Below are 23,240 nucleotides of genomic sequence, written 5' to 3'. Positions count from 1 at the left end.
TTGTATTTTCTCTACAGGAAGCTCCAGTGAAAAGAGAACTGAAGCTGTGATTCCACAAAAATTGAGGATCAGCCCAGTATTACCCTCATGGCCACATCCTTTTCTTCCTGCATTTCCTTGTGTTTCCCTTGAGAAGAGTCTGACACTTAGCCCAACCATCTGCTGGGATATTCACATCTTAAGATGCTAGAAAATTATTTTCTTTTGGCTTTGGTTTGTTGGGTTGCTTTTTCAGGGTGGGGAGGTGGGTTAAATTGTATAAGGAGGTGCCTTGTCCTTTGTGATCCCAGTCAGAAAGGTGCTCAGATTCGATAAAAGACCTCTTAAGATCATGATTTTTTGAGACCACACTAAAAAGAAAAGGAAGATAGTGGAATTAACCATATGCTGGGAGCCCCAAGTCAAATAGGGCCTCTAACCACAGCCCAGCACCATGGGTGAAACCCTGCAGATTTCACCCATGGGAAATCACCTTATTTTGGTCACTTACAGGATTTTCCCAAAGAGACCAACTCTATTCCTCATTTCTACTGTCAAACAGAAAGGATGTCCACCTGAGAACTTGCTGCCCTAAATAAAGGTGAGGCCCAGCAGGGAGTGTAATCACCTCTACCAAGCAGGAGCTGCTGATTTTCTCCTGTGGTAAGGGATCTGTGTGGTACAAGTCTGCAGGCAGCACATGCAGCCTGTGCTGCACTTATAGATCCACATAGTAACAATATTAAATACTTGCACAAATTGAATATTGAAATTCTTTTTAACGGAATGCTAAAATCAGACCAGCATAATAACATTTGCCCGTGCCTATTTTTGGTCTTATCAAATTTAATACTCTAAATTGTGGAGACACCAGACAAATAGCAAATGTAACATTCCTATTACTTTTATGTGAAAAAAAACAGAATTAAAAGGCTTTATCGAGATATTAAAAAATAACTTGACACAACAGCCCTCTGAATTGAGATTATAAATTGCCTCAGGCAGACAACATGTGAAATGTTGCTTCAAGGCATCATGTGCTACAATTTGAAACACTAATGTCTAATGAGAGGTGGAAGGAACATTTTCAACACACCTAGTATTTGATTTTAAAAAGATGCTTCTTGTTTTGTACATTATTACTTAGATAAACCAAATCCTCTAGGTTTTTCTATTCCTCTCTTGGTTAAGAACAGTGATGCATAACTGCATACATGTCTATAATCAGTACAGCATGTTCTAACTTAAATGATTAAAAATTAAATTTCAAAATAAAATAAAAATTACATCACTATTGAGATAATCAAGTAGGGCAGAGAAACATACCACTATATTTCTCATAGAACAATGGAATTATTTCAGCTAGAAGTACCCTGGAAGGTATCTGATCCAGCCTCATGTTCTAAGCAGTCACAGAAGAAAAGGCTCCAAGGTGGTAAAATGTTTTCATTCTCAGTTACATGTGCCACCACGACAATAACTGGATCCTAGTGTTACAGAAAGAAGTTTGAAGGGCTCTCTAAAAAAACTGATTGTGTTCTAAGAATGGCCAAAGGTCAGGTAAATGCAAAAAACTGAAAAAACATCTGAGAAAAAGGTATGAAATCATGTATATGTAACACTTCATTAAGAGGTTTGTTTCCCCAGAAAGGAATATTAAAGTATCCTTCTTATCAGTCTTTATATAACTCTTCAAATTTCAGTTTGAAATGCATTTAAATACATATCTCAGTTAATTCTGAGTTTTCTTGTGAATTTCTTTAGTTCATAACACATTATGAACTGCTCCTCCGTTAAAATTGCAAAATCTCAAGATCAAATTCAGAGTGAGTCCCCAAACATGTGACAAAGCAGATAAACCATGTAGGAATCTGGCTTTTGTACCAGGAAACCACATTCTAGAATGCATTACACTATTGCTGTTTACATTAAAAGTCCTCTGAAACTGCTAAGTATAACTAATAGTATTTATTCATATTAGGAATTATGCCTTAAAAATCTATCAAATAAAATAGGGGAAGGATCTGCTTAAGGATTTTTTTCTCTATGAACTATCAGTCTATGGTGTAGAGCCGTAGTCTGTAAAAATAACTTCAAGTGCCAAAATTTTATAGTAGATTAAACATAGTGGATACAGATCTTTATATGTCACCATGCAGAGCATACTTTTAAGAATTTTTAACCAGTTTTGAAACACTATAGTGTGCTTCCTTCCTGCACCTTCTTTTTGGAATTTGCAGTTTCTTCATCTTTCTTCATCGTCTATCACATCCAAGTGGATAATTTCCTTATTTCCCTTTAGATGTTTCTTTTTCTCCTTTTTTATTCACTTCCATGTCTTCTTTACTCTGCTGTCAAAACAGATATACACAAAATTCTGTGCATAATTTCTTAGAGTAAAACTACATGCTCCTTCAGAAACATTTTAAGAAGTTAAATTAAACATGAGATAGACATTCTAATCTCAGCTTTCAAAGCAGCTGTAAAATGTATGAATGGTCTTTAGGGTATCTTGCAAACATTTGTAGCCTGAGTCCTTTCATGGCTTCAGACTTCAGCTAGTTATTGCAGTTCAGCTGAAGCTTCACAAACAATCCAGCAGAGAAACAGATCAAACTTATATAGTCTCTACTGTTTGTCTGGTGATAGAATCCAACACTTGCCTTTTGTAGCACTTTATTTTAGCGTATGCACTCTGCTTTCATTTAAGTGTTATTGGTAAAAGAAATAGAAATCACAGATTAGTTATTCAGGCAAAGGTACATGACTGTAAACAAAACTATTAACTGCTCTTTCAGCTACTCAACATTGATCAGAATCTTGCAAGTTTTGAATGAGGAAGTTTTACAAGCAGTTTTACATTTTCTAGGTGGGCAGAGACGTGCCATTTCTCCTAAAAAGGCTGAATTGTAACCATTTCTATCAGTTACCTGAGTAGTTATTTTAAATTTAGAGAATGGTTTTGCTTGTGGATTTCTTTTCCTCCAAGCTGGTGAATTAGAAGATCCTGAAGTATATTTGCCTGTAGGAAAAGCATACACATTGTTTCCTCATTTCAGCCACAATTTCAAGAAAGAGTCCCTTATTCTGATATGTGAATTAAATATTGCATTGACTGAAGTTTCAATGAATGTAGCAGATCAGTCAGATATTGCCTCTGAAACACAAGCTAGTACTAAAGGCAGACTCTCTAGAACTCTAAAGATAATTTGCAACATCGTAGCATTTCCATGACAATCATGTCATCTTCCAAACAAGGAGATTCTGCTATGAACATCCTTGGTTTTAACCAAGGGAATGTTCCTGGGCTAAAGACCTTCCCAAAGACATCCACAGCTTCTGTTTTATCCCTGCTTGTGAAAGGGATATATATACAGAATATATATATACAGAAGGCTACATTATGGCTTTTTGCTAGACATTCGATTGTGCCTCAGAATATGCTGCCTAATCACAAACCATTTTCTAAAAAAATCAATTAAAAATTAATATTATTAATATCCTTCTTTTAATTCCATCTTAATGCAAGTAATTTAAATTATAATTTTGTAAAAATCCTACAATTTTCTGTTTATGCACAATGTGTAAATGTTACCATAGTTTTCTGTTTGTGTCCAAAATCTCCTATTGGTGTCAGGCTGATTCTTTTGTTTGGAGCCTTTCTGACCATAGGACTCAGGTACTGCTGAAAAGAAAGGCAACAAAAATATAAATGATTGTTTTTAAAGAAAAATGCTGATTCCCATTTTTTCAAAAATGTTCCATCATTTTTTAACCTGGAAATTTAATAAAATGCATTCTTCACATAAAGAATGTTCTTTCTATATAATCTCTATACCACCTTGTTCACATTTAATGAAAGCAAACATTCAAAGAAAAAAAGAAAAGACACAACTATTTGTCCTCAAGACAAAACACCAATGTTGGAATTTGTTTCGGTTTATTCACCTTAAAGTAGGCATTACTCTGTCTGAAGGACGTCCTTGTTATTAGAAATTAAGACAGGGAGGCACCTCAAAATGGAGAATGAACCCAGCTTAAGAGAGATGACTGAAACTGCCAAGATGAAATCACTTTTTTGATTTCCGATTATTTAAATAATTTACCACAAAATCTGTTGACAAAGTGACAAATAGAAAAACAAATAAGCCAGAGAAACCATGAACAGAGAAACTGAAAATTCAATTTAAGCCCAAATGATGTACTAGATTGGGTGAGGCTATATATATATTAGCAAGATTAAAATAAAGTGAAAGGTGTAATAAATCTGAAGCAGATTGTCAGAAAGAAAGATGCAAGACTCAGAATCCCACCTGTAGGCTTCTTGTCAAATTAATGACATAGCATGTACCATCAAGAAGACAGTAGAGTAAGATGAAGGAAAGTACCATCCTTTATGAGCAGCAGAAAGAATAGATTCAGTCCTCTGTCCGACATAATTAATGTGAAAAAAATAATACTAATGTTAAACACAAAGATTTACACTGCATTTAAATTGATAACAGAATTGTGAATATGACCAAAACCCTTGTTTATTCAAGACAAAAAATAATCCTAAATAATGAAAGTAAATACAAATTCATAATCATGAAATCTCCAGTGTAATCCCAGTTATGGAAATATATGCTGCAAAGCAAGCAGCATATTTCCTACTGGGAAAAATAAGGTTGAACAAGAAACATTTCTCGAGACACGACTGAAATTCTACTGCGAAACATACTTCTACTATAAGTAGTTAGAATAAAATAAGAGCTTAAAGGTGGATTTTTCAAGGTTTATTAAATATTTGAAGAGAATAAATCACAGAAGACATGCTGTATAAAGTGGGTATCACTATATTTGTGCACATCACCACTTCATTGCATCCATGAATTCCTACTGTAGAGATGGCTCAATTATTTTTCGTGAACATCCTGTCTGACAAACTGTAAAGCTTTATAAATCTTTACGTTTCTGTCTATGGACATGGCTAAAATCAACTTGTGAAAATTATGCTTGATCAAATTTACTCATGCCTGTATTTAAGCATAAATAACTTATTATTCAGCTGCAGGGACCCAATTGAGAGCAGCACAATATAGAGAGGCCTTTTAAGAATTCTGTGTACGAAGGAACCCACCTGCAGGTCCATTGAATTTCGGTTTTTGAGTGACAGTCCGGTAGACGACATAAGCTGATCGTCGAGGTTCTGGAGAATTTAAATGAGTGTATCTTCCAGTGTCTCTCCCATATGGACTGGAAGAAGCAGTTTCATCCTCCTTACTTTGACCCCTTTGTTGATAACCTGGTTTTCCTTTGGGGTCTGGAGTGTGAATTCCTAAAAGTGAAAATACAACCAAAATGGTTGTCCTATTATTCAAAATTTCACAGATTGCATGCAACTGGAGACCAAGCAAGATTAAAAAAATGCTCTTTGTAGATAGACCAATCCAAGTATGGGCTGCCCATATTTGACACTAAGAACAGAAATTTACTAGATAGTGCTAAAACATCTCACAGTTTAGTAAATAGAAATTAATAAGCTGATGATTTTTTCAAAATACCTTTGCCAGTTACTGCATTAGCTGAATTTCTTCGCTCCTCAGAAATCCTTTTATTTTCCTTTACTTCCTTAAAGTGGTGGTTCTTTACCAGTTCAGTGTTGTTTGTTTCTGAGGGATTAAAATAACATGTATTCACTTTTTAGAAAGCACAAAAAGTGTTCATAGCCAAAAATACTGTGGTATTTTTATTTTATAATCTCCTAATTCATAATAGGTCCCTTTGGATGCAACATGATTTCACATGTTAATTATACTAAAAATGTCATTCCCCAGAAGGAGAGCAACAGTGTCTATATTTCCTCTAGCAGAAGAAATCTTAAAGACCAACTTAAAAATTAACTCTAAATGCAAAAATCAGATCATCCTTTCTCTACACTGCAGAGGTGTGGACCTCTAGAACACCCATGGCTGAGCCCATGGAGGCCAACCTATGCACTTCAAAGGATACCAGGCTGAACCATGAATGACTTCAGCCTGTAGCATCTGGATACACCCTGGACATGTACAGTGCAGGAACATAACAAAATACTACAAATGATGGAGGTAAATTTGCAACAGCACTGGTTGCATAGGTAAGCCCACTTCAAACTACAAACTGAACTTCACAGGGAAAGTTGCATTGCAAAGTAGCCACAGGACTCTTCTGGCCCTGCTACTCTTTGGGAAGATGGGGCTTTGTTCTACCTTTTTTCCAGCTAATGTAAATAAGCACTTTTGGTTCCTGCCATTTCAGGCCAAAATGAGGCAGAAATGCTCTACTTCTGCTTCAGTTTATGGGGTAGTTCAAAGACCAAAATCTGTCCTTTCTTTTTCTTTTATTCTAAAACTGCAAAGAAATGACTGGATAACAATCTACTCACAATAATATTTTGTAAATTGACAAATATACTCTGGAACTCTCCTGTGAAAAGGATGAAACTTATCATTAAGGTACTTTAGTGTAGGTATTTTAATTTGCTTACATGACTAGTTTTTGATAAACATACTCTATCACAAGTGTTATGTTCTTTCCTTAACTATATTTTTACTGGTTCTATTAAGTCCTGTGTTCCTTGAGATACTACCTACAATCAAATCTGTTTTACTTGTCCAAAGTGGAAAGTGCACAGCATTCCCCATGATCTAACGTGTGCATCAAAGATTTTAGTAACTCAGGGACTCATAAAAGAATCCATCAGAGTATGCAAACTGGCTGAAAGAAGCAGAATTAAACCATAACATACAACAACTGCTGTCATCTTGCAGTGAAAGAATTCACACTGTTAATGGAAATTTCACTTCAGATTGGTTTTACACAAAATGTATAATGTTCAACACACTTGCAGAGGAACAAAAGTAATCTAATCTAAAAATTTGCAAATATATAGTAATGAAGTACCTTTCACATTGGAATACTTTGATGTAATTGGTTCTTTTTCCCTAGGTAGTGCCTCAAATCCATTTCCATCAACAAATGTGCTCCTCTGTATCACAGAACCACCACCTCCTGCAGGAAAGGAGTTTCATAGTTATCTATACTTGAGAGCACCCTGAGAAAGGTGAACAACGCAAAGAGTCTGCTATTTAAATGGCATGTCTTTAGCTGAAGTGAATAGAAACCAAATAGCTGATTTGAAAAGGCCCACAAAAATTAGAGAAAATAATCTGGTAAGCAGAGCTGTTAAATAGTCTGTTAAAAGCTTTAAATACATATAATTGTGAACAGAGATTCAATTATTGAATTGTGGCTCAGTGTTAACTGTTTATACAGACATAAAGAATATCCAAAAAGAAAGATACTTTTGTACATAAAGGTGACAGGAAAAGATGTAGAATGTAAAATTCATTTCTACTGTGCAATAGTTCTGGAGCTAGAAGACACACACCAGTTTGCTTCAAGCTAGAGGAAGCAGCCCTAGCATGGTATTGCACTATATTGTATTGACAAACTAAGGGGGAAAAAAGAATACTACAACTATTACTATTTTTATCATTAATAAATACTTATGAAAAAAAGATTGAATATCACTAAGTATTAAGCAAATTCAAGGAGAATGTGGCATTCTTCAACTCTATTAACATGATTCAATACTGAACTCAACTGGTCAAAACAGTGTGTCTTCATTAGGGTCAACCATGTTAATGCAGAGGGATCGGATCCTGTTACACAAGTTGCAGGATTACAGCTTTGCTATTTTTCTGTAGGATAACTGAAAAATACAAAGCTTTTTCATCTTAACTATGGATAGTCCCACAAAAGTAACAGTTTTTGAAAGCATTTAGACTTCAGACTGTCACAGAATCACAGTCACAGAGTATTCTGAGTGGGAAGGGACTCAAGGATCACCAAGGCCATCTCTTAAATGAATGGCCCATACAGGGATCAAACACATGTCCTTGGTGTTACTAGCACCAGGCTCTAACCACTTTGTCTGCATCTCTATGCCTGCTTTTTCATAACTCCACAGAACCCTTTCTTTCCCAAAATCTACTGTAATCTGCATAAAGGATTTTTTCCACTGCAATCCTAAAATAAGCATAATATATAATTGTAAACAATGTTTATGATTTATTGTTATAATTAATGATTCAGCATGAGAAAGAGTGTCTAGAACATAAAGAACATATAATAACTCAAATGCAAAATGTGGAAGTTTAATGCGTGCATATTTAGTTATTTTATTTATCACATGACATTCAGCAATGAGAAGCTGATGCTACAGTATATTACCTCCACTGTCAAAGGATTTATGGTCTGTTTTGGGAATACTCTCTATTGATAATCTTCTTTCTGAACTCTCCTTTTCTTTTCTTGTACTATTAAATCTGGTAGGAATTGTGTTACCATCACCTGGAAAGGTAACAGAAAGAATGTTTAGCTGTGTGTAAGCACAGGTAATGGCACTGACATTCTCTTCCTCCTACCCCTATGAGCCATTGATTAGTTTAGTGCAATTTCTCTTAACCTCTCATTTCATAACCTTCTTTCTCTTTTATTAATTATTTGAATCCTGTCTAGTGTAACTGATGTCTATCTTTCATGCTCTATAAGAAAATATCATAACTCATAGACTAAAGAAGACTATGGCTCCAAAGTAAAGACCTAGCTATAAATTACCTGTTTATTGATGAGCTTTTCTCTACCCATGAATTACATTTATTAATCCTATCTAATGGAATTTATGGCATTTCCAGAATGCATGTCATCATAGTACCTGAAGCCTCAGAGAACTCAATTGAAAAACTGTTTTAGAGAAGCAAATCAATCTTTTTCTATTAATGCATCTAATGATAGATTACACTAAATAAAGACACTTCTTAAAAGGTATGTTCACACATCTGTCACTGATTCCCTCATCTATACACTAAATATATCTGTGTATTTGTTAGAAAGAATTATCAAAACTATTTTAATAACAAACATTTCAAATTTAGAAATTAGAAGAGAACAGTAAATGATAAACAATAAGAATTGAGGTAAATGTTTATAAATTCGTATTCCTTTGACCCTAATTATGATGGATAGTCCAGAATTCAAAACAAAATGTAACTCTTTTGTTCTTCTCTTTTACAAGACAGTTGAAGGAGGCATTTAATCTAAATTTAGTAATAGAAAAGTTTGATTTAACACTACATTTTGACATCAAGACACCCAAGAGAGCCAGCAGAGGTCCAGGAGCACCTCTGGAAAAGTGGCTCATCTCACCCTTTGGCAATGCCTGGTGATTCAATAAAAAGGAGATTCATTGGAGTTCCTGTCTCTCTTCATTTTCACCAGAGAGCCTAGATGAGAAATTCAAACTACATTCCTAACCTTAGGATGGTTAAAATTAGACAACATAAATCTTTATCATGAAATTATATGAAAAATTGATGTTGTGTATGTCAGAAAAGATTGTGTTAATAGCCCATTTCTACCTTTTCCGTCCACAATTGATGCAGGTCATCAGCACAAGTGTGACTATATATGGCAAAAAAGAATGAAGTGTTTGTGCAATTTGCTGACAAATGAAAATATGTTTCTGCAATATTTTATTTTCACCTAATTTAAAAAGCAGGGAGGAAGTGCAAACTATGTAATAGTTTCTCCTGTTACAGCAGTTTTAGAAGTGGTAAATACAATCCAAAGAAATCAAAATACTTGCCTTTCTGCAAGTTTTGCTCAGTAGTTTCCAAGGGTAATAACTCATCTTGCCATGGTGAAGACACAGTTTTTGTTGATTGGTGTTTGTAAGGGTTCTGAATCCCATAGTACTCTCCTACACATGCCCCAAGACGAGAAAAAAAAACCCCTAAAGTTTACTGTATTGGAAGCATTGCTTTAAGGAAAGAATGATTAATTTCATATTTACCAGATTTATAGCATATATCCCTTATTGCTCTTTCCTCTTCAATATCTATAACAGTCTTAGGCATCCAGCTAGAAACATCTGCAGGAAATATTTGTAAAAGATTACAAGATAACTATACTAAGACCTTCGATAATTCTTAATAATAAAATATGATAATGACTTTAATTTTTGTCATTGGTTATTTTAGGTTTTGACTGCAACCTGTGCTTCTGGACTGAAAAATGATTACTTAATATTAGGTATTTTCATGTGCAATGGGATTGCAGTTAAAACACATTTTTAAAAGCAAACATTTGTTAATTCAAAAGGATTCAAAAATACATTTAATATTAATTTTCAAAATAATCTTTCATTTATTCCCACAAGGAAATCGGATTCAATGTGTCACCAGAGAGTGCTTGTCACAAAACCTCTGCCCAAAGTTACAAAGCTCTGTAATGCCTGCTGGCAGAGCTGGTGAAGTGAGTGCTCTGGATCTCTCTCAGTTAAGGCTATGAGGACTAGCAAAGCCCTGCTTTCTATACTGTTTAAGTGGCATACTCAGGCTGAGGCCAAGTTAGGAGGCACTAACAGGCTGGTCTACCAGACAACCTGATGGGCAGTGGGAAAGTGAAAAGTGGGTTGGGGCAGCACAGCAATTTGCTGAATGCATGCCCGAAAGTACGTCATTCTTTCACTTTTCACTCTCCAGGAATGTGTCATTTGTTCCATCCCTATGAGTCTCTTATCTCTAAGTGAGATATGCTCAATGGTTTAACTGTTTTAACATATATGTATATATAAATGTAAAAACATTCAGTTCAACTACTGGAGAGTTCCGCATCAACTCTCTTTGCTAGATTTAAGAATAACTTTCTCTAAAAATTACTGCCAACAGAGTTTGGTAAATCAGCTGAAAAAATTACTTAAGTCACAATTATCTTTTGTAAAAAATTTGTGACTTCACTTTCACTGACGAGCGCATACAGCCCTTGTTCAAAAATTTATTTCTCAGAAACAAATACCTCCCAAACTTGTCATTTCATCCCAGAATTTTGAAGAGTTTTTGATGGCCATTTGAATTGGATTGCAGGCTTTAGAAAATACTGCCTGCTCACATCTGGTGACTACCAGTTCCAACATTTTAAAGATCAGCTGAAAACTATCTCAAAAAACTTTTCAACAAGTCTTTCCTAAAAATTTAATGGTTATTATAATAGGCCAGTTGTGAGGTACATTGCAAGAGCTGACAAAACCCATACAACTTGCTTATAAAAGAAAAAAACTGTTTACAGCTGTCTTCCTCATCATCATCATCTTCATCATCCTCTTCATCATCCTCTTCATCACTGAGGTTTATAATCAGTGGAGGATGAATTGGTACTAAAACATTGTCTTGATTTCTGAGTGAGTCCTGACGATGGGTTGGATGCAGAATGCCTCCTTGGACATCCTGTTTCAATGGGACATCTGCAGACAAGAACATTAAACTTCATTTGGTAGAAGGAAACCAAAGTATCACATCCAGACTGGCAGCAGCAGGCATACTTCTGAAAACATTATCAAGATTAGGCATTATCTTGTGCAGACACTGGCAAGAGAGTACCTTCCAACTCCAGAAAGTATGAAAAACACAGGTGCCAGCTCCTCTGAACAGACACAGGCACTGCTGAGTACAGACTTTTGAAATGTGGAACATTTTCATCACTGCACTATTTAAAAAAGTTGCAAACATGCTGTAGCAATCCCTACAGCATCCATTTTGAAGAATTTAGCAATGCTAAGCACAGGATTGCTCATTTTAAATTTGACGACCTTTTTTTTATATCAAACTAAATCTCAACTCTCATTACTAGGTACAAAATGTAGATTTTGTGAAGGAATGTAAAGCACACAAAAATAATTTACACTTAATCAGAAAAAAAAATCAGAATATATATAATTTTCCTAAGGAATTTATATATTAATTTGCTAAGGAATTTATCTCCACACATAATATTTCCAGCAAAATGGCTTTAGTACTAGGACAACACATTCCAAGAGCCAGGAAATACAATGGACTAAAAAGAAAAATTATGAAAGATGGTGAGTCTACGGATATTGTTCAAGCTGACTGATTTTCAACCACAGTATTCTGTGCATTATATTAAAAATACTGAAATTTGATATATTTTCCAGTCTAAAAGAAAGAGTGGGCATTTTTCTATTATTCCAGTTGTTTTTATTCTTGTGCATCTCTTGCTTGCCTATGAGCAGTGTGTATATAATGTTAAACCTATTCTCATAACATGATTGCAAATAAGAGTTGTTGCACCTCATGTAAGAGATGTGTAAGATACAACACTAACTTGATGGAGCCTTTTTCAGTGTTCACAACAGGCTATTTTTAGCCCCATGTAGAATAAGCTAAATTAAATTAGTTTAACAAGATTTTTGAGTATAAGAACAACAAAGAAAGCACACTTAGTATCTGCAATGTGGCACACATAGGCTTTGAACTTGTACATATTTCAGTAGAAACTAAAAGGGTTTGGTCTGTTTTCCAGCTGTGATTGTCAGAGATTGCTCTGGCACAGGATACCCTTGCCCACAGTGTCTTTTGGGCACAGTCTCTGACTTGCACCACAGCCAAATGTGTGCTGTGTAAGGGGGAGCTGTGCTGAAGGCAGAATGGGCACTTGGAAAAACAGCACTCCAGGTCTTGCCTTGATCCTGTGTGCTTAGTTAGGCTCCACATGCCCAGATACCACAGGCTACATTTTCCTGGGGCAATTTCAGGAACATCAGGTTTCATGGTGACTTGCTCTCCTCACTCCTGCTTCTGACAGCTGTCTTGTTGTTTGCCCTGGAGTATTATCCTGTTCCAGGTTCCAACTGTCTACCAGGATTTCTGGTATTTAAGAGCTCCTCTTAGAAATGGATGAGGAAAAAACTGGACTTGTAATGGTGGAGTTTTCTACAAATAAGAGTGCTTCTTTATACACTATTACTGTACTTCAGTAATATTTAACCAATGTTCAAGCCCCAAATTTTTATTCAAAACTACAAACTGGAAATACATCTGCACAAACAGCTCTGTGATCTGATGTTATCTCTACAAGGGGTGTCTCATCCATACATGTTGTGCTCTATCAACAGATATTGGTGTCCCTCCTCATCCCACCACACACACTGCTTTTGATTTCTCTTAAATTATTACCTGCATACTAAGCATTTGAATTACTAGAGAGATTTAATCTATCAGAAATTCAAGTTAAGCAACATTTTTATTCCATGGATCTCAGCAACCTAAATGTGACTTCATCTTTTATATCACTAATAGGTATGAAGATTCATAATATGACAGCTAAAATAATTGGCAATCTTATTCAAATTCCTTTCTTTCCCTTAAACTTGTTGGGCTAGCAGATCATACCTGATTGATTCATCATGGTGCATTTCTTGACCTTACTATATATTACATAAGCACTGGAAGGATATTTTTGTCTATTTCATTACTCAAGTGAACAAATTGTTTAGAAAATATTTTTACTCACTGTTACTAGGTGGCAAATAAAGTCCATTTATATTACGGGGTTTTCTGTGAAAGAAGTCACAGCTTATCCTCCTACAGCCTACGGGCTCTGTCTCCCAGAAACAGGAAAACTTGCTGTAGTTTTGCTGCAGGAGAAAACAGTTTTCAGGTGTTGTAAATATAACAATCAAAATGGAATAAATGGATTAGTACATGCTGTGTGAATAGAGGATTGAATATATGAGAATTCACACTGCTATAAATGTATGATCAAGATTTTGTGGGACCACATTCTTACCACATAGTTTACAACATTTCAAATTATCTTTTATGACTTTTATCATAAGGTCTAGATAGCTCTAAAGTTACTGAGTTAAGTCAATGGTGTTTGGTGAGGTAAAATTTTTTCTAGATTACAATAGGGGTAAGACAGTCTACTTAGTTTACTGCAGACTTTTCATGAGCTGGTGGGAAGGAAAAAAAATCTCTTAAGTCATTTAACTGACGTGGCTGAGTTTACTTTTCTGTACCATGGAAAAATCAGATAAATCTCCAATTAAATGTGCTGTTTTACTATTAAAGGACATCAATCAATGGGAAAACACGTGGTAAGAAACAAAACCCAGAAAGATTCCTGACAAAAACTAAATACACTTGGCATTTGATGTTGGCACTACTGCTATTAAACTGCTCACACCATCTTTCAGCTTCAGCTGTTTTTAAAGATGACAAACAAAATCCTAATGGGAACAATAGATTGTCTACATGGATTTGTTTAATTATTTAATTGTTTCTTTCCTCATACATATGCTCATACTGCAGCTGTCCCTCTATTGATCAATGTGACACCAGTTAAAAAGTCTGCACAATATTGCAGAGATAGTACTTTCACAACACGAGTCATTCCTGTTAGTCATACATAAAATTGTTGTTCCACATCTCATTCTTATCAGAGTTTGCAGTTTTTAGCACCATCTCTGATGATGCAATTCACTTCTCCTTATAACCTGAGGTATCTGTCTCCAATGTATGATAAACTTGTAATTCCAAAGAGGCAAGGGCTCACGAGATTCACCCTGAATACGTAAACTCAGGCTTATATCCTGGATGTAAATGGCATCCCACCTGAAAATTGTAAATGTCAGGTTGGGGGTTATTTCAGAATGAGTTTCTGAGTAATTTTTTAAATGAAAACAAGGCCCTACTTGAAAATATTGGAATGTTTGGAAGCAGGTTTCTCCCAGGTCCAGACATTAACAGCTAAGTCTAAGAGCAGCATCTCCAAAAACTTTTGGACTGTAGTCAGTACAATTGGGCCACTCCCTGAGACACAAAGCCCATCTCCCAGGCATTAACACCTAACTCCCTGACCCTTAAAAATGGATGGAATAACCAAGAGCCCTAAAACCATCCCTGGATTTTTACCAGGTGGAATGTAAGTACTTTGAATTAAAGCTATCAGCAGTCAGGCAAATCATCTTATCCTGAAAACAGTTTTCTTCCAAATTCCAAACCTTCAGACGACAATAAACTCAGTGGATAGTGTAGCTAAAACAAAAAATAGTTGAAGGAAGCATGTGGTACCTTCTCCATGTGGCTGAACTGTTGAACTGAACTGAGAGCAGTTGTTAGCCAGGATGGAATGTTACATTTTAACAGTTGCCAACTGCTCTTCCAGCTTGGGACACCAGCATGATGCTGCTGCATGACCTGTCCAGGCTGAACACCTTCCTTTCTCTCTACTGCATCCAAGTAAAATATAGAATATCATGTCGTTTCAAAGAGTCGCCCATTCTGGTACTTTTTTTAATGTGAAGTGGAACAAACCAATTTAGTGAAGCTTAAATAATACCCAACTTCTTGCTGATGCAACTGTGGTCTTAAAAACAAATCTCTGATACCACAAAGATACCACAGCCTGCTGGGCAACAACAGTCAGAGGGAGGAGTGAGAATATGTGTGGCAGAAAGAACCCTCGGCCACCAAGGTCGGGGAAGAAGAAGGGGGACAAGGTGCTCCAGATGCCGGGCAGAGAGTGTTTCCTGCAGCCCGTGGTGAAGGCCATGGTGAGGCAGCTGTGCCCCTGCAGCCCATGGAGATCCACGGTGCGGCAGACATGGAGCTGCAGCCTGCGCAGGGCCCCACGCCAGGGCAGGTGGGCGGGGGGGCTGTGAGCCTATGAGAAGCCCGCGCTGGAGTAAGTTCCTGGCAGAACCTATAGACCCAAGAGTCCATAGGTGTCTACTCTCGCAGGAGCCGGCGCTGGAGAAAGCGCAGCTGCCCCCGGCCGGGCCGTGCCGGGCCGGGCCGGGCGAGCAGAGCCCGGGCGCCGCTGGGCCCGATGTTAGACGGGAGGCGGCCCCGCCCTGCGCAGCAGCAGCAGCGCCCCGGCCGCGCCGGACTCCATTTCCCGTGGCGCAGCGCGGGCGGGCAGGCGCAGGCACGGCGGCGGGCGCGGGCGGCCGGCCGGGGCCATGAGGCGGCGGGGCGCGGTGCAGCGCAAGGTGCCGTGTCTGTTCGTCACCGAGGTGAAGGACGAGCCCTCGGCCAAGCGGGAGCGACAGGTGGCTGGGGCAGCATCGGGACGGGAGGACGGGGGGCAGGCATGTGGGGCTGGGCTGTGCCCGAGAGCAGGGGAAACCGCTGGGCCGCGGCTCACAACAGCACGGACCGTGCCGGAGCCCCCAGCCACAGCGGAGTGGCCAAGAAGGTCTGCTGCAGAGTTAAGGGAACCTCACGGGACAGGCTTGTGTAGGGTCTCCCGCTGAAATGCAGAGAGGAAGGCCTGTCTGAGAGCCGTGCCAGCTCAGCCCCACGCTTTTCCTGGCAAGTGCATACAGGTGTTCACCCTGATGCTGTGTTTGCTTTTTCTAAGTGAAGGCCACTCCAGCATGGCCGCACGGGGAGCCTGTGTGAAACCTTCCTGCCATTGCCGCCTGTGAGCCTCGTAGGAGGAAAGATGAGGCCGTGAGATGTGGACAAACTGGGGCGGCACACTCACCTGTCTAGCTGCAGACCTCCAGCTTGTGTTCCCTGATTTTAGTAGCAGCTGTGTAGTGGGATGGAATGCAGCTGCGGGTGATCTTCTCCCCTTGGTGATTGGCTTCTGGATGAAAGAGCTGAAATGGTTGCCAAAACAACAGTAACATAATTGTTCAACTTAGAGTTAAACCATCTCAATAATGCTAATATAAGGGTACCTTCCTACACTGGTGATTGTTCTCACAGGAAAACCTGACAGAGTAATAGATCTGGAACTGGCATGTGCTATTTTTGTTTGGCTGATTTTGGCTTGGGTTTTTTAATATTTTTTGTTGTTGCTTTGATTTGTTTTTGTTGCGTTTTTAAAGTTCAGGCAAGAATAAAACGTGGTTATGATTGGTAGGGAAGAAAGGGGGTGGTACTGGTGGTAAAACCAATGGGAATGTTTTGTCACTACCCTGAAATTTTTAATGTAATCTTGATATATGCTATTTGTTGTGATTACACACCTTATAATATGAAACAGTCATGTCGTGTAACACAGGTTCTCATTTTATGAACTCCACATTCTGTTTCAAGACTTCTGCAAGACAAGGACTTGCTTTGTGTTTTGCTAGCAGAGAGAGTCCAGATTAAAAGACAAAGTTGACTGGGGAGAGAAGAGGGAGGTATGATAATTATAGAGAAAAATATTTGAATCCAAACACCACTGACTGCATGTTTGCAGTGAATCTCTTAGAGAAGCTGTACAGAAGTCCTACAAATTTGTACTAGTTGGCTGTTTGTTTAAGATCCACAGGTCGTGTATTTCTTTCTCTTTCAGAGCGCGAAAGTGTTTAACTGACATTGCTGATACTAAGTATTTAATGCCAGGATGCTTTTGCTACCTTGCAGAAGCACACCTGCTCTGTGTATTGCACTAACATGGTGCTATTGACTTTCATCTCCAAACTGAAAGCTGGGGTGAGCTAGTCAGGAGGAATTTCTATTGCAACCTTAATGCAGGAAGGTGGATCTCAAAATGTTGCTGTGTTGGAGTGCAACCCTTGTAGTTTATATGCCCTGTTTAAAGGGGAAAGCAAAATCATCTTTAAATAATAATCAAAAATGGGAAAGAGGGAGAGACTTTACAAACAGATTGCCCTGGTTCTTCTGTCTTAGAGTACTTTGCAAACTATCAAGTTTTGAAGCAATTATTAGAAATCAGCCCTATAATGTGTAATACTTAAAGGGCTGGATTTATAGAGGCCAACTGAAAAACGAGCACGAATCCCTATGAGAGCAAGGCAGTAACATAGCCATTTGTCTTCTTTTCAGCCATTTAAAGTTTTGGCAACTGACACTATAACTGGAAAGGCATTAGAGGCAGATGTGCACAATGCAGTTCCTACTGAAAAGGTGGATGGAACCTGCTGTTATGTAACAACGTATAAAGGTAATAAGGAAGATCCATTTGCAGATTTCTCATGCTGACTAGAACTTGTTTTTTTAGTTTTCTCTTTTTTTGTATGATTTATTTACAGCTGTTGTGAACTCAGGTGTCATTAAGCATCTTCACCACAAAGTAATAGTTACCATAGACTTGGAACGTGTTTCTAAAGTTGTTTTAGCATTTACTCTCTAAAATATGTGAAGTATGATTTAAGTGAATATCAACATCCAGGAACTATTCCAGTTTTTAAACTTCCTATTAGTAAGTCTTCCTTGCAAACTGGGTCATGTATTATATAGTGTCTAATTTCCTTGGGGAGATTTATAGAAGTAGAGAGGTTGGGAGGAAATGGGAAGACTGTGGTTCATTGACTCACTGGGGCTCATGCCTTCACCTGCAGTTGTGAGTAAACTCTGTATTACACGAGGCAGGACTGTACATAGAATCTAAAATAGATTTGGAAATTCACATAGTGTACTTTGAATTTAGAGTGGATGGCTTTGCTTATAAAATTTCTCTAGTGGCAAATGGGAATTCCTATCTTGCCTGTTATGTAGCTGGTTTCAGTACTCTGCAGGATATGGTCACCTCAGTAAAGTGCTGGTTTTGTCTTTGGAAACTCCTAGGACAACCCTACCTATGGGCAAGGTTGGATCGAAAACCCTCCAAACAAGGTGAAAAAAGGTTTAAGCGATTCTTGTATTCATTGGAAGATTGCAAAGGTTAGTGAAGATTTCTTCCCTTCTTTTTGACAATGTGAGGTATCCAGTTAGAAAAACAGCTAGGCTAACAAATAATCAGTTATCCTGCTCCAGTTTTTTTAACATCACCCTTTACATTGAATAGCTTTAAACTGGAATAGGTAGCTAAATTTTTAATCCTAATTTTTGAACTTTTAAACTTCTTAAAGGCTAAATGCATCTTTAAACTATCCTAATGGTAAACCACTTGAGTGTGACAGATGTTGGTGTTTGTACAAAGTAACTGGGGCTACTGTCTGTAACAAACAAGGTTTAAATCAATCGTATTTTGATAATTGCATTGAAAGACAACTAAAGCAAAGTTGGTTAACAGTTTATCAAAAACAAAGTGTTGCATTTATATGTCTAGAATTTGTTTGGAATATTGAAGAGGATTTCAAGCCTGTTCCGGATACCTGGATTCCAGCAAAGGACATAGAGTTCTCTAATGGCAATCCTTTGCCTGATGAAAATGGACATATGCCAGGTACCTATGATGCAGCACAGGTAAAACTGGGGAAAGATGTGTGTGAATTTCTGAAGTGAATTAGAATTAATTCCAGAGTTAAAAATAGTTAACATATTCAGTAAAAATAAAATTGGAATGTCATTCATTCACTATCCAGAAAGGCTTTGTTTTTCTGACACATGGAAATAATTGCAGTTTACTGTACAAACTTACAGGCCTTCAGCTGAAGGCATAATTGTCACATTTGCATTCTTCTAAGATACAACAGTTTTTACTCTTTCTCTTTGTAGTTAGCTGTAGGGTTTTTTATAATGCCTGTAAAAGCTTCTAGTATGCATTTAATAACTTCAGATATTTACTTTGGTAAAATGTGTTTTCTCATAGGTTGGGTGCCTGTGGAGAAGAACAGTAAGCAGTATTGCTGGCACTCATCTGTTGTAAATTATGAGGCTGGAGTAGCACTGGTATTGAAACACCATGCTGACCCAGGGCTCCTGGAAATCAGTCCCGTGCCATTATCAGAAATTTTAGAACAAACATTGGAGCTGATCGGAACTAATATCAATGCAAATCCATATGGTAAGTTTATATGGTCTGTTCTTAAATACTTTTTTCTTAAGTGGCATTTTTGAGTGAAATCAATGCATTTTCTTTGTGTTAGTTTCTTAAGAGTTTTCCAGTAGCAACCTTCTTAGAAAGGAGAGAAAGGGCTGGCTCAAGGACCCCTCACCCAGAAATACCTTAGAAAGCTGAGTTGTCATGGGACTAGTTATATCTATTAGACCTCAGTTACTATAAAAATGCATTGCTTTTGTCTTCCAAAAAACCAGCAAAACTGTTGTAAATATTACTGTTAAAATACTAGTAGAATTTTTTAAGTTTGTTTCTTGGAGCCTTCACTTTTTTGCATACTCTTTTGATGAATTGAAGTAGAAAACTTTATTCAGCCATTTTTTGGAGCCCCTAAAGTTAGCTTTTGGAGCCCCCACAAGTTGCAATTTTTAGATGATAAAATAGGATTTTTTTAAGGAAATGTAATTTAGCCTAAATTTCAGTTGTGGCTTCTTCATTTAAAGGCCTTATAATGAGAAACCAATTACATATGAGCACAAGTGAGTTCTAACTTCTGTGCTTTGCTGTTAGGATAACTTGCAAGGACGGATAGGAAAAACAGTCCTACCTGGTCCTACGCACTTCCTCAGTATGTACAAGAATTGCAACAAAAAGTTCTAATAGCTGTGTTCTTAAATGAAGATTTATGTTAACAGGAAAAGGCAATGCAGTTGTTAACAGCCCAGTTTTAAGTATTCATGCGAAGATATGCCAGATTTTCAGAAACTAAGATATTTGTGCCATTGATCATGATCTGAAGCGTGGAGGATTTAGCTGCTAGCTGTATGGTGACTGAGGTGGTGACCACAATGGAAAACAGACAACTGTATAAATCTGTGTCATGTTTATTTTATCCAGAGGAGGAGGATGTTTTAATAAATATAAATTAAAATGTGAGGAGAGACAGCTGCATTTGGTAGTTAAAAATTTAATTAAGTGTTCTGTTAAAGGCAGGACAATATTGTAGTATCTAATAGAAGTTTACCTTTACAGAGTGCTTTTGAGATATCTGCAATAACAAAACTGAGGAAACACTCTTAACTAGGAGGAAGGTATTTGTTTCTTTAAATGTAGGATTGGGAAGCAAGAAGCACCCTGTACATCTTCTGGTCCCACATGGAGCTTTTGAAATAAAGAATCCACCTGCCTTGAAGCAAAATGACATACTGTCTTGGTTTGAAAGCTGTACGGAGGGTAAAGTTGAAGGAATTGTGTGGCACTGCCATGATGGATGTTTAATCAAGGTAAGTATGTGGATGGACATGTGGAAAGCACTGTAAGAATATAAAATGTGATGTACTGTATTCATTTTTTGTCTTTTTTTCCAAATTCTTTATTAGTGAATGTTCTTCAACAAATGAGATGACAGTACAATTAGTAAAGCCACTGAACGACAACATAACATGTTGAACTTTTTCATTCCCAACATGCTTATAAACTAATTGAGAATGTATTTTCTTGCCTCTCTGTATAGAAATCATTAAAGCTTAATTCCTCTATTTAAAAATTAAGTTCTCATAATGTTGACTAATAGAACAAGTATTATTTAATAAGAATGTGATTTCTGATTAATTAGGAGGTTTGTATTATTTCTGAAACTGTGGAGGACACCTTGGTTCTAGTTTGCCTTTTGCACTTTGTTGTTCATGTTATAGAGATAAATTATTAATGATTTTAAGTGCCCTGATGCAGAGGATCCTAGAATCCACAGCCACCCACACACTTCCCAAGCTGGGAATTTTTGCTCTACTCTATCAAAATGGCTGAACTGATCTTCTTTCCTTTTCTTTTAGCTCCATCGCCATCATCTTGGTTTACCTTGGCCACTTGCAGAGACTTACCTGAATTCTCAGCCTGTTGTAATTTCTTTTAATGGAACTAAATGTGACTATGACTTTGAACCAAAGAGTTTGTTTCACCATTTTTCAATGTTGGATGGACAAAAATTTGACAGACTCAAAGATATCAAGTTTGAGGCTTGAAATTATTTTTTTGTTTTAAGTTAATTTTTGTATGTTCTGCATTCCTCTTACTTGTGTCTACCACAGAATTCTTCATGAATACTCTTCTAGCTTAGGCAACAGCCCAGGTACTACTGTATCATTTTAAGTTTATCCTAAATGACTAAATAACAGAGATATGACTGCCAGAGCAGAGATCTAGCTTCCAGAATGTTTATTTTATGAAAAATCCTTGATTTTTGAACACATTCCTGGAAACTGTTAGCATTAAGTGTAGGAAGTATGTTTTCTACCACTGGCTGGTCCTATAAGCTTTACTAATGAATGCAATCAACTGGAAAAGTTACATAGGTTATGCTTCTACAAATGTAATTATTTTGACACTGTTGTATGTAGATTTGGGACTTAGCATAAAGCTTCTTAACAGTGAAAAGACATATTTCAGTTGGGACCAGAATTAGTCTTAAAATTTGACAATTTTTTTTGAAGTTGTAACTGTTTCTTATGGGGGAAAACTTCCTGGTATCACTTAACTGTACGTCTGCAGCATTATACTATTATAAAAACCCAGTTAACCTATATCTTAGAGGCATTTGCACTATTTTGGGACAAAAAGAGTAAATAATAGAAAATAGTTTTATTTTGGAGGGCCTAGTAAGTAGAGAGAGACCTGACTTGGCTTAGTAATTCCCATTTACAACTGTCCCAATTACAAAACTTCATCACAGGCATATTAAGTAAGATAAGGTATATAAATAATAAAGGTGAGACTGAATGATCATTTGAGTTGGCTTTATTTCATCTCTGCTATAAAAGTATACATCCAGCAATATAAAATAAACAAAATGAAAGATTAATTATGTACAAAAATACCAGTGGTTTGGCTGAGATACTACAGCTTCATTTTCAGTTCCTTGTTCTTGGAATTTTTAACATTGAGGTAAAAATAACCAGGAATGTAAGAAAAGACATCCAGCACATTCACCCTGAGTTCAGAGTTAAACATTATGGTTGCACTAGACAACAAGAGCAAATTACATATTGTTACTGATCTGGGACTTAGCATACTTAGTATGCTGACAGTTTAAATGCTTATTAACTTTTAAGAGAAGCCCAAAGTTTCAATTTTACCTGACGCCTTATTACTCAAATTAACTGTTCTGAATAAAAATATATTATTGCACAAGAGCTGGGAGAGGTAAAACTCCCTTCTATTTTGACTGTTGTATATAAATACTGACAATGAATTGTTGAATAATCCAATTCTGCCCTCTTAGGTGTGTGCAAACTAACATAACTTTAAGAGACTTGTATAATTCCAAGATAAACACAGACAATTTTATTTTTTGTATCAATGATGAGGATACTGAACACTACCCTAATCGACAGAAATATTGCCTGGACTATCCTGAATGCCAAACTCTTCACAAAGCTGCTTCAATCTCTCTTCCAAGATAACATTTTTTTTAACTTCTTCTTTGTAGTTATATTTTAGATCCTCAAGTTCTTCGAAAAAGGAAGGATTATAGGTTTCTAGTTCTCTTCTCAGCTCTTTTGTCTCTTCCTATTGAAAAGAATGAAGGAGTACCACCTTTATCCAGAACTTTGATAATACTACACAACACCTTTTTTGCCTTTTTCTTGAGGGCAAAAAATTATATATGATAAGAGAATAACAATCTTGTCTAGAAGCAAAAA

The 23,240-nt window shown here is 37.0% G+C and overlaps 3 protein-coding genes across 6 annotated transcripts in view; 1 reads left to right on the top strand and 2 right to left on the bottom strand.

Moving 5' to 3' along the window:
* Nucleotides 1-1,717: 1,717 nt before the first annotated feature.
* Nucleotides 1,718-13,501, bottom strand: C5H12orf50 (chromosome 5 C12orf50 homolog; the record flags this gene model as incomplete). The annotated part of the gene is made up of 11 exons (XM_077178024.1): nt 1,718-2,330; nt 2,910-3,001; nt 3,575-3,691; nt 5,099-5,296; nt 5,523-5,630; nt 6,901-7,008; nt 8,233-8,352; nt 9,647-9,760; nt 9,854-9,931; nt 11,126-11,302; nt 13,369-13,501. Coding segments are annotated over 11 exons (1,308 nt in total), but the record flags the coding sequence as incomplete, so codon positions are not given.
* A 2,242-nt stretch (nt 13,502-15,743) lies between these two features.
* RLIG1 (RNA 5'-phosphate and 3'-OH ligase 1) lies at nt 15,744-22,323 on the top strand. The gene is made up of 7 exons (XM_054631167.2): nt 15,744-15,910; nt 17,646-17,763; nt 18,387-18,482; nt 18,871-18,987; nt 19,354-19,548; nt 20,656-20,825; nt 21,375-22,323. Exons 1-7 carry the CDS (start codon nt 15,821-15,823, stop codon nt 21,561-21,563), a joined length of 975 nt encoding a protein of 324 aa, XP_054487142.1. The 5' UTR covers nt 15,744-15,820; the 3' UTR covers nt 21,564-22,323.
* Nucleotides 22,318-23,240, bottom strand: part of CEP290 (centrosomal protein 290) — a 47,519-nt gene continuing 46,596 nt past the window's right edge. For all 4 annotated transcript variants that reach the window (XM_077178769.1, XM_077178766.1, XM_077178768.1 and 1 more), the window contains one exon: nt 22,318-23,106. In XM_077178769.1, the coding sequence (XP_077034884.1) occupies nt 22,921-23,106 (186 nt within the window). In that variant the 3' untranslated portion in view covers nt 22,318-22,920. The remainder of the gene's footprint in view (nt 23,107-23,240) is intronic.

This window comes from Agelaius phoeniceus, chromosome 5 (assembly GCF_051311805.1).
Source record: "Agelaius phoeniceus isolate bAgePho1 chromosome 5, bAgePho1.hap1, whole genome shotgun sequence".
Lineage (NCBI taxonomy): Eukaryota > Metazoa > Chordata > Aves > Passeriformes > Icteridae > Agelaius > Agelaius phoeniceus.
The sequence above is the reverse complement of the archived record's forward strand: the minus strand, read 5'-3'. Positions and strand labels throughout refer to the sequence as shown.